At 36.3% G+C, this 12,868-nt stretch overlaps 1 protein-coding gene across 2 annotated transcripts in view; it reads left to right on the top strand.

Moving 5' to 3' along the window:
* UNC13C (unc-13 homolog C) overlaps window positions 1-12,868 on the top strand; it is a 139,156-nt gene that overhangs the window by 31,112 nt on the left and 95,176 nt on the right. For both annotated transcript variants that reach the window (XM_065641359.1, XM_065641358.1), the window contains 3 exons: window positions 860-931; window positions 5,663-5,882; window positions 9,602-9,829. In XM_065641359.1, the coding sequence (XP_065497431.1) occupies window positions 860-931; window positions 5,663-5,882; window positions 9,602-9,829 (520 nt within the window). The remainder of the gene's footprint in view (window positions 1-859; window positions 932-5,662; window positions 5,883-9,601; window positions 9,830-12,868) is intronic.

Raw genomic sequence — 12,868 nt, 5'->3', positions numbered from 1 at the left:
TTGGAAAACAAACAGAACTCGTTTCCTCAGGGTCTTTTTTCTTCTGATCATTATACTCTCCAATTAATTCCTGGGGACCCATTTAAATTACAGGAATATTTCAGTAAGGAAGATAAATATTCCTTGTTTATTGTATATTAAAAATACTTTATTTTGAGTGCCTTTGTATGTACCATGCTAGAACAAATGAGATTGTCTCTACTACCAAGGACGTAGTCTTTGGAACATCATGTGGGCAAAGGAGGACAAATTGAGACAGAGTTCCAGCCTTTTTCCCTCCCTCCAAGAAGCAGAGTATTTGTCGATATAGCTATTCATAGTATTGAATGAATATTGTCTTTAAGGAAAAAAATTAAAGACTTTTTATTTAAGAGAAGTAGCATTTTATATACATACACTTAGTTTAGAACTGCTCAGTGAGTTACAAAAACTTATCCAGACTGATAGCTTGAACTGTAAGACTGTTGCAAAATTATCTCTCATGTTGTTGCAGGCACAGACAGCTTCCAAATTAAGGCAGGATGCCTATCCTTGTACCGCATTCATTTGGTTGGCAAAGCGGAAAAACAGTGATAGCCTGTGGTTTAAAAGACCTGAGTCATAAACCTCTGAATAACAGGTTGTATATCAGAAGTGGCAGTTCAGCTGCTGAAAGAAACAGTAACGATGATGGAAAGTGTATTTGCATTATGTACTGAAACCTTAAAAATTGTGTGCTACAAACATTAGCTAGAAGTTTTTGTAACTCCTACAGTTTTGCTTAAATCCAATAGCAAAATCAAGTGCTACTTGCCTTCCATTAGATTCTCCAGTCAGAATTACTAGTGTAAGTTTTAACATTTGCAATTGTTTTAAACAGACACTTGCAGCTCGAAAATCTGGTATTTCTATGGCCATGCTCATCCGGACCTCCATAAACAATGATGAAATGGTAAGTGTTTTCAATGGGAAGTTCAAGTCATTTAAATAGTGGAGAAATTGTGTCAGCCTTAGACACTCCAAACTGGATAAAACTGAGTGTATAAGCATTCCATTTTTTTGTGTAGGAACTTTCAGGGTCTTGAGCAGAATTTGCTGCCTGATACACAGTGACAAGATCAGATTTGCTTCTGCTGACTCACATGCATGACATTTAGAAGAGACTAAGCAAGAAACCTTTGTTTTACAAAATAGTTACTTGGGAAAACCTTTTATTTTAAGTTGTCCAACTGCACCATGCTTTACCTGCAGTCTTTCAGCATCTGTCTTTTTTCATCACACCACGAGTACAATTAGAATGACAGGACTCTGAAAAAAGGTTTCTGTGTGATTATTTTTTTTTTCCCAGTCCTTACAGGTGGTTGGGACATTATTTGATGTTGTAAATGTAACTCCTGCTAATAACTCATGTGATTCTAGATGGAGAAATATTTAATTCATACAAGAAGCGACCAGGAATATATTTTGAAAAATCTTTTTCTCATAGCTAGTAAAACCTGTGTGTTGTAGCTTTCCATTATTGACTTCACTTACATTTTGCAAAAGCGATCTATTTTAAACAAAAACACTACAGGTACCATTTTCTTCAGGAATACTTAGTGTGATGCAAGCAGATTTACATGACTGAACTAAGCAAAAGCACTAATTCGAAGTGATGAAGGCCCTTTTTGTGCTCTCTAAATTGCTAGTGTGAAGACAGCCTTCTAGAATATATCCTACATTGAAAAAAAGGAAGTGTTGAATTTTTCTTACACTCTCGTTAAGCTCTAAAGTAGAAGAATGGAAGAGCAGAATATTTCGACAGATATTCTGGGAACTGAAACCTATAGCACAAGTATACATATGTCCATCAGTCTTCTCTGATTTATTGTGGACTTCCTGTGCCTATACGGTAATCATAAAGGAACGGTTTGGTAGTGCTCAGGGATGAATTGATGAGGTAGGAAACAGCTGGGGTTTGAAATGGTCTTTCAGTAGGAGCAGTAGTTATTTTGTTCCTCTATCTCAAAATGGCAACAAAGTTTGATAGAATGAAGGAGAACAATTAAAAAGAAGTTAAGGCAATTAGTGCAAACTAATGACTTTTCCCTTTAATGTTATAGCTGTTACAAACATACCGAAGTTCAGTACAAGACCCTAAGATACTCCATATGCTTTACTCAAAGATTTCTACTAAACGAACAAATAAGACCATTTATAGGTATTACTACCTTTTATGACAATAAATGGAGGTTCAACTATTCATTTACGTGCCTCCCCTCATGCAAAATCTACCAGGCTGTGACTTTGGAGGGCTAAAGGTACAAGTTTTGGAGATAATATTAATTACCAACAAATGCAGGACAAGAAAGAATAATTTGAACTGCACTTATAGATTTTGACTTAAGTGGTACTGTTCAGAGGAAAAAAAATGTAAAAAGCTAATCACAGAAGAGGTGAATAAGAGAAACCTGTCTTATGCCCTCAGTAACCATACTAAAGGGAAGTGGGTATTGTTTGAAGAGTAAATGTGGTGGTACAGCCAGTAAAACCACTTGCAAGATATTTAGAACGAGTGAAAGGTGATACTTTTCTACTTGGTCTCTGAGGAACCAGTAGGTGTTCCTGCTCTGGCAGGGGGATTGGACTAGATGATCTTTCAAGGTCCCTTCCAATCTCTTAACATTCTGTGATTCTGTGAACTTAATGCCCTGAGGCATCATCACAACTGAGTAGAGCAAGATTTGAAAATAAAAAGGACAGACATTTTCAGGCATAAAAGAACTCTACAGATACTCTCCACAAAATCGATGAAGAAGTGCAGTCACTGATGACAGTTAAGGAAGAAAATCCCCTTTGGTCAAGTTATTCTATTCCTATGATTAAGACTTTTCTGGATTTTACTCTCCCTCAACTTTTCTGGAGGGAATATTATCGGCTCTGATGGAAGCAGGTTATTTGGCTGATTAGTTTCAGTATGGAAACTGTTTGAACTAATGTCTTCTGTTAAAAATCAAATGCCATTTACTCCAAAAGTTAAAACCTGAGGTTAAATGCTTTGAGCTTGGCCACACCATGTTGCTATCATTTGGGTATAACACACTCATGACACAGTGAGTTTGTATGTTCTCAGGCACTGATTCAAAGGCGTTTTAAGCAGCGTCAAAGTATTATTTTCGGTGGTGCTTAAACATATTCTTTCAGTTGGACGTTCATTTTATTGCCTTGTTGAACAAAGACAGAGGTCCAAGTTTGTGAAAATAATATGCAAATGACATTGAAAAAGTATCTCGAGCAGTATATGACAGAAATAAACTTCATTTCAGAGGATAAGCAGATAACTAAATAATCCTCCTATATATTAACAGTGCTAAACGTTGCCGATCCCAGAACTCGGTCAATGCATATAATAGATACATTTACACAGAGAGGAGTATAAGGAATGAAAGCCCCTAGACAGTAAGAAATAAATTCTCCTTTACAATTGTAGTTTGCTTTATTAATAACAGGGGAAGGATCGTGTTCAGCAGTAAAACTAATCTATAAATTGTGTTTTTTAACTGAAAACGTCATTTACCCTCAGATGTTTATTTCAAGGCCTGTTGAGCTGCAGCATTTCGTTACTGCCATTTCAGGAATAGATAGAAGCTAATGGCAAAATTCTAAAATGATTTATAGTGTGAAAAAACAGTGAAGCTGAACAGGGTGAAAGGGTGGGATTTGTAGTGATACCACGAGGTGAGTGAGTGAATCTGCAAAGGAATCTTCAAAGACCTGGTGGTTTCTGAGAAATATGATTCCACAACAAGCTGCATAAATTCACTTTAGGTCGTTTTTAAAGTTTTCTTTCTGATCTCTGTAGCTGGTAAGTTGCAACATGGGAGGCAGAGGGTAGAGAAATGCCCAAAGATGAAGTTTGCCAACTTGGGATGTAAAAACCCATTTACACACCTAAGAGATCCCAAGTAAGTGGCCGTGACTAGCCTAGTCCCTCTTATGATCTGCCAAATCAAACCAGTGCAGACCTGTGCTTGTTTTCGGAAGAGTTACTAGATGGTTAATTGTCTAGGATATGCTAGAAAAGCACCCTGGAGAGCAATTCAGTATTTGTTTCAGTCATTCCTGCTATATCAGCTTCTTAGTTCAGTTCTATAGTGTTCTCAAAGGTGCGAGGATCAAATGTCCATGAAATATCTGACCACATTTGTTTGTCCAGGCTTCACAGGATAGATGTTAGGTTTAGTATGTAACTGTGGACTTCAATCAGAGCTGTTGCAACCTAAGCTGCTAAATGTTTGAGGTTTTGATTTATAGTGCTTGAACCTATGAATCAGTAGATTTATGGCTACATGGTAACCGTTTTCTCATGGTAGCAAAAGTCCTTTAGTTGATGGCTTTGACTGTGCAACATTATGCAGATGTGCACACAAAAATACTTTCTTTTTATCAGACAATTTATTATTAGAAGAATATTTTCCACGTTTGAGTGGAGATGCCAATACATAAAATCAAGAGCATGTCAACACATTGTTAAACAGGCTATCTTGCATTTGGTATATACTTACAACAGCTGAATATTAAAATTATGGGAGTGTTAACAAACACTTAACTGAATAATTTAGCCTTGCTTTCTGTACTATCAGAACTGTGGCAGTAATGTTAAAGCTCATATAGACAAAAACTACACAAATTCCAAAATGTTCCCCAGTTTGCTACAGCCAGCATTCCAGCTACCTTGCATTATAGCCACACAAGATGAAGAGATGGTAGGACAGACAGACTTTCAGAAATATCCCAGTTCCCACTGTGCTACGTCTTTTAATATGGTTTGTTTTTTCTAAAAGAAACAATTTATTCGTTTATAAGAGAACAGGTCTAGAACTTCTAATATATTCACAGCAGCCATGCGTGTGTGCATTTAGTGAAGAAGAAAAAAGAAATAAACCAATGTCATATTTTTGTGTGGTGCTGAGTGCTGCCTACAGGCTGCTAAGTTTTTTCTTATTTCAAATAAATCAACTGGATTTAGAAGATCTGGATCCCTGAAAACAAATCTTGAATAAACAAACCAGGCCATTGTGGCCCTATAAGCCTATGTTTTATACACAAAACTTCAGGGACTGCTTTGCTTTCACCTTGTTAAGCACTAAAGAGCTGAGATTCTGGTTGTTTGCAGTACTAATTGGTGAAGAGCAAATAATTGTTCTTTTACTAGAACTAGTCATGGGTCCTAAGCAAAAACAGTCAAGAAATGGGTATGGATTTTTGAGAGTATGGATCATTCTCATTTATAGGTAGAAAGCATCTTGATGCTTAAAAAGGAAATAGTGGGTATGTTATTATAGGAATACAGACAAAATAGAACCATAGAATTGTCCCACTTTCATTTGATGAGGAGATTATGTAGACACAAGTATCAGAGGATGGTACTATGTATAATTGAAGTATATTTTGTGCAGTGTGTCTAAATTCCCTAGGAACTCTTCTATTTCTACAGTCAAGACGGTCATCCAGGGTTCTTTTGTGTTCAAAGTGCAATGCAAAATGAGTAAATCAGTATTTTGCAAATAAGTTCATAGTTCTATGTATATTCTGATATTTCGTAACCTTTTAAGTGTAATAACATACACTTTAGCTCCAGTTCACTTGTATTAAACAACACTTCGACCAAAGTCTTGATTACTTTATTTTTCTTGCCCAACAGAAAATACATGTCTTCAAGAAGACATTGCAGGCTTTGATCTATCCAATATCATCAACTACACCTCATAACTTCGAAGTTTGGACAGCTACAACTCCCACATACTGTTATGAATGTGAAGGTCTACTTTGGGGCATAGCCAGACAAGGCATGAGATGCACCGAATGTGGTGTCAAATGCCATGAGAAATGCCAAGACCTCCTAAATGCTGACTGTTTGCAGAGTGAGTATTTCCTAACAGCTAAAGCTTTGCAATACTTCACACTTCTTGATTTTGTGTGTACACCCAGATATTCCCTGAAATGAAGGGCCAGATGAGAGATGTATCCATCCATGTAATAGTTGAACCTTGTCAAAAACTGAAAAGCTACAAAAGACATGCAGAATTACAGCATCCTCTTTGTTTTCACTTACCTGAAGAAAAACTCAGCACAGAGGTTCTCTGGCCCATATCACCAGCCCCAGAAAATCATAACAAATGGTTCAGAGTACCATATTGCTTTTCAAGAATTTTTGCAGATATGTACATGATAACCTAGAGAGAGAGCCTGCAGAAATAAATAGGGTTGCAGTCATCTGTGGTGTGAACAGTTTGGAAATACTGAACAACTGAGTCTTGAGTAAACTTCGAGAAGGCAAACTGCAGATAAAAACCCCATTTAACACACCTAAGAGATCCCAATCTTCCCATTAGTATGCAAATGGTTTTGAACATCCTGTCATATTTTTTGCAGCAGATTAATTTTCAGCGAGTTTGAATATTGTACTACTTCAAAAATGAGGTTCATGCAATTTATTTAATTTATGTTAAGAATATTTATTTTTCTATTTAAAAAAATTAATTGATCAGTTCAGTTAGTTAAATCTCTATTTCTAAGAAAGCTGATGCTAACAATGCCATAAACTGAAATGAATGTGGTTTTACCATTGTCATCCTTTTGGCTGTCTCATGATCAGTAGGAAAGTTTGGCCTCACAGCTTTTTTGTTTTTTTTTAATATGTAGTGATCGCTAATGTAGACTATAGAAATGAATTAACATCTTAAGGTCTTTAAGGTCAATATCCGAGCTTGTTCTAAATTAGGTTTTAAAAAAATCAGTAGTACTTTCATTAGACCTCTCATCTTCAACAAAATATCCCTTTGTAGTAGTAGGTGCAATATTAAATCAGAATTTATTTCAATCATGTTGAGTTTGTATCAGTCCCTAGGGTAAAATGGGCTTGTTAACTTCCTGTGCAATATAAGTTACAATATTGTCTTAATTAGTCTGATCAATACTGTGTGAAAAGAGCTGTTGATAGACTGTCAGCAATAGAGGATGTAGAAGTAGCTGCAATAAATGATTTAGTATAAATAGAAGGCTATGCTGTTTTTTCAGTAAAATTTAAAGAAAGTAGCATTTTAACGCATATTCCAATTTTATCTGTATTGTCTCAAAAATAAGCAAGGTTTTCAACAGGAATATGTTATTGCCATTCAGATTGTGTGGGTGGTTTATCATTTGGTTATGATGTTGTATCTGTACTTTTTAAGGAAGGGCAGAAAATAAGAGAAAACGAAAAATGTATCTTTCCTGCATCTTGCAGGAACCACCTGTCACACTTTCCAGGCAGCTCAGCAATCATCTCTTTTGTGATAAAATGACTAGAGAATTCTTTAATTGGTATTTGGTTTTATGGTAGCATCTAACTCTTTTTCTATTAATTCCTGAATTTTCAGTGTTGGAAATCCTGAATCACTAGAACTTTGGTCTTCCACATTCAAAAAAGATAGGTACTCAGACCAAGAGATTTTCAGGATTCTCAAGATTTAGTAGCCATGGAACACACCTCGAAGAAGCCATGTTATTCAGCCTTTTGACAATTTGGAGTCAGTGGTATCTGGTATATTTTTCCGCACTTTTCCAGTCTTACAACATTATGCCTTCCTACTATTATATATATATATATATATATGTCTATCTTTCTTTGTGATCCTCCGATGCACTAAGAAACCTTCAGACACAATCAAAACAGTAAAGAAAACAAAATATAAATTTTTTTTTTCTGTAAGACTTCAGCATAAGATGACCCTTTGCAGCTCTATAGATATGTTACTAATTTTTTTTTTTAGCTGTTTCAAGCTGAAAGTGCCTCAACAACAAATGCCATCGAAAGAATGTGTTTGATGATATTGTAGAGAAGGAGCCGTGCTCCTCTTCATTGTTGAAATATCTGAATTCTGATTGCATAGCAAGTTGTTCAACATAATTTTATCTTAATGTTACTATCCATTGAAAGGGAATAATAGTACTTTTTTTCTTTTTTTAACACTGGCATTTGGTAGTACTGTGAAAACAAAGCATGCTGTCATGTTACACTCTGGGTGAGTTATGGATCATTGCCAATTTGTCAGCAAAAGAGAGCAAGTGTTGCTGCATCTCAGAACTGACCTGCGATAGCTGTGTTCTGTCATAAGGTTTCCATCTGCATGACACAAGCCTTTGTAGCAAAGCAATACATTTCTTACTTGAAAACATATTGGTTTAGTTAGTTGCTACTTTCTACTGCCATGATGTTTACAGCTGTTAATGCACTTGCATCTTTCTGTTTCATAAGAGGAAGGAGACTACAATTCTCTCCCTTGAATCCTATCCCTGGCCTGCAGCTTGTAAGAGCAGGATAATGCAGGTTCACGTCACTCTTCGTACAATGAATTTGCAGAATTGGACTTCATAAGATTCTCTATCCCCATCTCACTCTTTCCAGAACGTTCTTTATGTCTACTAGACACAGTATTCTTTGGAGAAATTCCCTGGGTGGCTCCAGTGTTAGAATACTTGGAAAAGCATTCCCTTTAATCTCTTCAGCTGCAACCTGAGTATAATGTTATGTCTACTCTTTGGGAGACAGGGCATGGAAGAGTGGCTTAAATAGCCATCAGAGAATTCCACTGTTACCGTCAAGCTCTGTGAAGCACTCTTCTGTTCATGCATGATGTTTAAAGAAGGGATAAAGCACACTGCTGATCTGGAGTGAGGATGTCAAGTCAGTGTTACAGAACTGTTTGACAGTTAGGGTAATCCCAGACTAATCTAAGTGCTTAAATCCAGTGAATTATTACATTCAGTAGATTTTGAATGCTTCTTTAAATGGATTTTTGTGGTAATTATGTTTTTTTAATGAACACTGTTCCAGGAAGGAATGAAAAACTTTCCATGAGTGCAGGCAGCATTGGCAAATACTGAGGTGTATCTAGAAGCAGTCAAGAAAGCATCCGAAGCTGCTATTCCTATTTCTTTCTACTATTCATTAGATTTCCACTGTGAAAGAGCATAGCAGGAGTCTCTGAAAAATGAGGTGGAAACATTATCTGCTTTAAATACTGTTTCTACTAATTTAGTGGGGTTTTTTGTCCTAATGAACCTAGTATGATTTCTTGTACCGTCATACTCCAAAAGGAGAGACAGAAAGGAATGAAAATATTGTTATATCATGCTGACTTAGAGAAAAGAAAAAAAAAAAAAAAGGAAATTACTTGAGGAAGTATTCATATATGCATTATTGAAGTTTACCTAGTAACAGAAGAAAAGAGCGGAGCAGACAGACCCACATACTGCACAGTTCTACACACCTTTCTGGACAAATCAGTATGCCTAATTATGTAAGAAAAGTTACTTACTTGTTCAGAGGTTTTCACAGTACTGATCAGTACTGAATAGTACTGACTCAACAAATATTTCTAGGTATAACACATACGTGACTGAAGTTGAATATTAATGTGAAACTAAATCAATTGATGATTTTAGGTATCACAAAAATAAGAGGCTTGATATTACCCAGATGAAACTCACCTCTCCTTTGAGTACTGCAGTACCAAGCATTCGCTGGAGACTTTAGAGGAGAAAAAGAACTAAGATAGCAACTTTTTAATAAAAGTATTGATCTTTTCTTTCATTTCAGGAGCTGCTGAGAAAAGTTCCAAACATGGTGCAGAAGATAAAACACAGAATATTATTAGTGCTATGAAGGAAAGAATGAAAATTAGAGAGAAAAATAGACCTGAAGTGTTTGAAGTGATCCAGGAAATGTTTAATATTTCCAAAGAAGATTTTGTGCAATATACAAAAGCAGCAAAACAAAGTGTTTTGGATGGAACATCCAAATGGTCAGCAAAAATTACCATCACAGGTAAATTTTCTTCTGAAAATTTTTGCTCTAAGAGCTCTTTCTTTCCTAGTCTCCTGGTTCAGCAATATGATTTATTATAATTAGAGCTTGAACTGTGTGTTCAATTGCATACTTGGTGTGTTTATAAATGGCTGAATTTATAGCATGCTAACTGGAAGAGTTTTAAGTTACAGCTGTTGGCAAAACTACTTTACATTCCACTGCTCTAGGAACAAAGATAAGTAAATGGTCTTGTTGTGCCTCCTCTACCTTCTACCAACATCTCCTGTGCTGGTGCTGAACTTTTTGCCACCAATTGCAAGAGTTAAAGTTCACAGAAGCGTTTATGGGTTTTTAATGGCTGTAATGCTAAGAACACCGCAGCTTGCAATTCCAGGCCCCATTGGCTTGAAACTCATTATCCTTTCTTGTTGCTTGACTGAGGGTGTGTTCTAGTTTAGTGATGCTGAGCCAGGAAAACCTGTGCACCCAGAACATACTCAAGATTGCTTCCAACTGCATTAGCCTGGTTTCTCATAAAGATTTCCAGGTCCTCTGACTTTGGCCTTTCAGCTTTTGAATTAAAGCCTCAGCACAGAAAATCTGAATAAAAGCTCAGCTGACTACACAGGTCAACCTGACTTTGTGTGATATTGGAATAGAGACAAATAGATATTAAACTAAAAAACCAAAGAATTGAAAGGCAGTGATGTGAAGCATTAAAGGACTCCGGGCCTTTAGATTTCACATCTAAATTAACCTCGATTTCATTTTAATGTTATGAAAAATAATAAGCCCTCTTCTGATATTAAAAGTGTATTAAATATTTTCTCTTTCTCCAGAATCTGCATTTTTCCTGTTATGTGGGATAAGGAGATAAACTTTAGGAAGTTATTTTTGGCTTTTACTAGTCAATTTTGCTAAAAATAAGTGAAACAAAAGCTATATTTTAAAAATTAACAGTAGTGTATACTCAAGTAACGTATTTTTCTCACTATTTAACAGAAACTTGCACAAAAGGTATGTTTAAGATAGTTCCTGGTGCCTGATGTTTCACACCTTATATATGGTAACTTTTGTAATGTCTGCTACAAGATATTTTCCATAAATCCTCTGCAAGATCAAACAGATGCACACTGTTAAAAAAATATAGGAGTGTCCTTTACTACCCTTTTCATGATGAAATGTGTGAGTAGGGTGCCCAGAGCAGATAGATGGCATTATTTTAGCAAGTTACGCAGTAAACCTGCAAATGTTTTGACACTCTATCTGCTGGGTAAACATCAGTTTACTAGTGTTGGTACAAAACTCACTTATATTGCTGAATGGCTTGGTTCTTCTCTTTTAGAAGTAAAACTCATACTGACTCAATTTCTGCAGAATCATGACCTAATAAATAAATCATAGAATAATTTAGAAAGTGGTATTGGAAGGGATTTCTGTGGTGTATTCAAACTTTCTGCTAAAAGCAGGTCTAATTTCCAAGTTAGATTAGCCTTCTCAGGGCTTTGTCCAGACTAGATTTGAAACTCTCCAAGGATGGAGATTCCACTTTCTCTCTGGGAAACCTGTCCTGCTTACTGGACAAGCTGTTTCAGTTATTAACCACTCACTCTGTAAAACTGTTTTCCATGTATCCAGCTGGGATTCTTTTCCTGCAGGTTGCAGCTGTTACATCTTATTATTTTACTCTGTGCCTTTGAGAAGAGTCTGGCTTCACAGAATCGTATAATAGTTTGGGTTCACAAGGACCTTTAAAGTTCAACTAGTCCAATTTCCCTGCAATGAGCAGGGACATCCTCAACTAGATCAGCTCGCCTGGTATCACCTCTTCTCTGTGATGTGCTCTTTAGGTAGGTGAGGACTGCAGGCTGGTCTCCTCTTAGCCGCCTTCTCCAGGATAAGCAAACCCTTAGCCCTTTCTCATATATGCGCCCCAATCCCCTAACCAAATTGTCAGCCTTCCATTGGACTTTCTCCAGTTTGTCAGTCTCTTTTACTGGGGAGCTTCAAAGTGCAGAAACAATATTTTGTATGAGTGTGGCCTCATACAAGTTAAATAGATGCAAGTAAACCCTGAAGAGAGAATGCAATATTCTCTCTTCATGAGAGAATTTCCCAAATTGGCAAAACTAAGCCATCTTAGGATCTTAGAGAAAGATGGAAAGAGAATCCAGACTTCCTGAGGACCTAAGTATTAATAATCTGGAGAGGAAATAGTAGTAGTTGTGCTTAGAGTTGTGTACTTCCACATAAATAGCTAAGTATATGTTGAGTCCCAAGTTAGAGAAGACTGCTAATTCCTTCCCTGACTGGTATCATGTTCTACCCATCATTTAAAAAAATATATCAGACTTTCACTCTGCATTTACCCTTTACCCCAAACTAAGCCAGGTTGCAAGGCATTTGCTGGAGTCAAACTTGATGAGTACTGTGAAGACTTTCTTCTTTACAGTCCTTACAATAGCTAGTAATGAGATGGGGAGTGACCATGAAAATCCTCTGTACTGCACAGAGGTTTGCTAATTATTTTGTGGCAAAGTGTTAAAAGAGTTGTTGAACTTAAAGATGAGTAACACATTTTTCTTTTAGAAACAGGCAAGCGTTTCAAATTTCCTGACTTTTTCCTGTAATGACAAGTGGCTCTCAGTAGCATGCTACTCAGCAGATGTTTTTGAAAAAATAAACACATTTAAACTGTTCTCTCAAGGTAAAGATGGCATCTTAACAATGAGTGAGAAAGTAACTGCTTTTCAAAAGCAATCTATGTTATGGTGAGAGCATTATGAAAACAGATGTTTGAAAATGTTTCCATCATGTGATTTTGCTGCCAAAACCGGTGTGTGTCACCCACAAAAACTCTAAGCTTTACACTTAAAACACTTGGAAATTGAATTTTCTGCCTTGTTCAAAAATCTTCCAAATTAGGAGTTCCACTGAGTTTTGAACCCATTTGTTAAAAATATAAAAATGCAACACTTTCTCATTTGTTTGCAAGAACAACTGGTTGACATCAGGCAAGATGGAAATTTAGAAGCTGAATTTCAATAAAAACCTTTG

Source organism: Caloenas nicobarica, chromosome 10 (assembly GCF_036013445.1).
Source record: "Caloenas nicobarica isolate bCalNic1 chromosome 10, bCalNic1.hap1, whole genome shotgun sequence".
Classification (NCBI taxonomy): domain Eukaryota; kingdom Metazoa; phylum Chordata; class Aves; order Columbiformes; family Columbidae; genus Caloenas; species Caloenas nicobarica.
This window is presented reverse-complemented; position numbering and strand designations above follow the sequence as displayed.